At 44.6% G+C, this 1,503-nt stretch overlaps 1 protein-coding gene across 1 annotated transcript in view; it reads left to right on the plus strand.

The window, feature by feature from the left end:
- LOC101986999 (stromelysin-1) overlaps positions 1–1,503 on the plus strand; it is an 8,306-nt gene that overhangs the window by 2,640 nt on the left and 4,163 nt on the right. The window contains exons 5-6 of the mRNA XM_005346776.1: positions 855–1,019; positions 1,142–1,286. Of these exons, the coding sequence (XP_005346833.1) occupies positions 855–1,019; positions 1,142–1,286 (310 nt within the window). The remainder of the gene's footprint in view (positions 1–854; positions 1,020–1,141; positions 1,287–1,503) is intronic.

Genomic DNA, 1,503 nt, shown 5'->3' on the forward strand with positions numbered 1-1,503 from the left:
AAAAAAAAAAAAAAAATTGTATTACTTTCGAGATTAACTGGGATTCATAATAAAAATATAAATTGATATATGTAGAAAGTACAAATATAAGTTTTGCACTGAATAAAATTCTTGTGTTATGGAATTAGCATTTCCCCGCCCCACCCCCACAGAGGACCCTCTTTTAGAAGGAGAACTTCCTCGGTCCACATCATCCACAGGGAACATCTGTTAGAGTTCTGCCAATCTCATCACCTCGCAGTTTCAGCCTGAGGGGCTTGTCTCCCACCGTTACAGTGAGAAGAAAGTGAACACAGTTAGAATCCAAGAGTTCATTTACGGCAAACACTGAGGCACGCTGTGTTTAGACCAGTTTTACAAACCCTATGCCGTCTCTCTCCTCGGTCGTCCTCTGGGACTTGGCATGAGAAAGGATGTAGGCAGAATCCAATGGGAAGCGCAGGATTAGGGTTAGTGAAGGGTTTTAGATGGAGATGAATACCACCTGAGATGAGCTGACCGATCCCGAAATTGTCAAGTGCTAACCACAGGGAGCAGTTTTAGTTTTTCGTGGGCGAGGGAAAAGAGAGCTCTGATATGCTAGACAATAAGTGATCTCCATCCCGACTGCAATGAGTGAGGATTGCTGCTCAGACCGTTTGAAGCCAGAGAGAGGACTGCTGGGTGAGTCGAGGTCCTTCAGACTGAGCTCAGGCACGAGTTTTCAAAGACACATGTTTTGTTCAATGAGACAGCAAACAAAGTGAGTACAAGCCTGTGTGTTTTCAGGAAGGAAATAAATGCTGTGCACTCTCACCTATATGATATACATGCAGCTAAGGATAAGCAACTATTATTTATGATTTCTTCCATAGGCACCAACTTATTCCTGGTTGCAGCTCATGAACTTGGCCACTCCCTGGGTCTCTTTCACTCAGACAAAACTGAAGCGTTGATGTACCCAGTCTACAAGTCCTCCACAGACTTGGCCCGCTTTCGCCTCTCTCAAGATGATGTGGATGGCATTCAGTCCCTCTATGGTGAGTGATACGGCATACTTGTCCGTAATCCAAGTCAGAGTTCTGGAAGGTTTGAGGGAAGCACACAACTGACAGGGGCCACATTTCTCCTAACTTTGCCTCCTTTGATCTGTTCCCTTTAGGACCTCCCCCAGCATCCCCTGATGTTCCCGTGGTACCCTCCAAACCTAATTCTCCGGAACCTGAGTTATCACTGATGTGCAGCCCTGATTTGTCCTTTGATGCAGTCAGCACCCTTCGGGGAGAATTCTTGTTTTTTAAAGACAGGTCAGACAAAAGAATTCTAAATCCCTGTCTACTTTTGATGGAAATGCTTAGAAAGGATAGTAACATGTTTATATATATAGATATATTACACACATTCTACACACACACATTCCACACACACACACACACACAGACACACACATTCCACACACACACACACACACACACACAGAGACACACACACACAGAGACACACACACACACACACACACACACA

Source organism: Microtus ochrogaster, chromosome 5 (genome assembly GCF_000317375.1).
Source record: "Microtus ochrogaster isolate Prairie Vole_2 chromosome 5, MicOch1.0, whole genome shotgun sequence".
NCBI classification, from domain to species: domain Eukaryota; kingdom Metazoa; phylum Chordata; class Mammalia; order Rodentia; family Cricetidae; genus Microtus; species Microtus ochrogaster.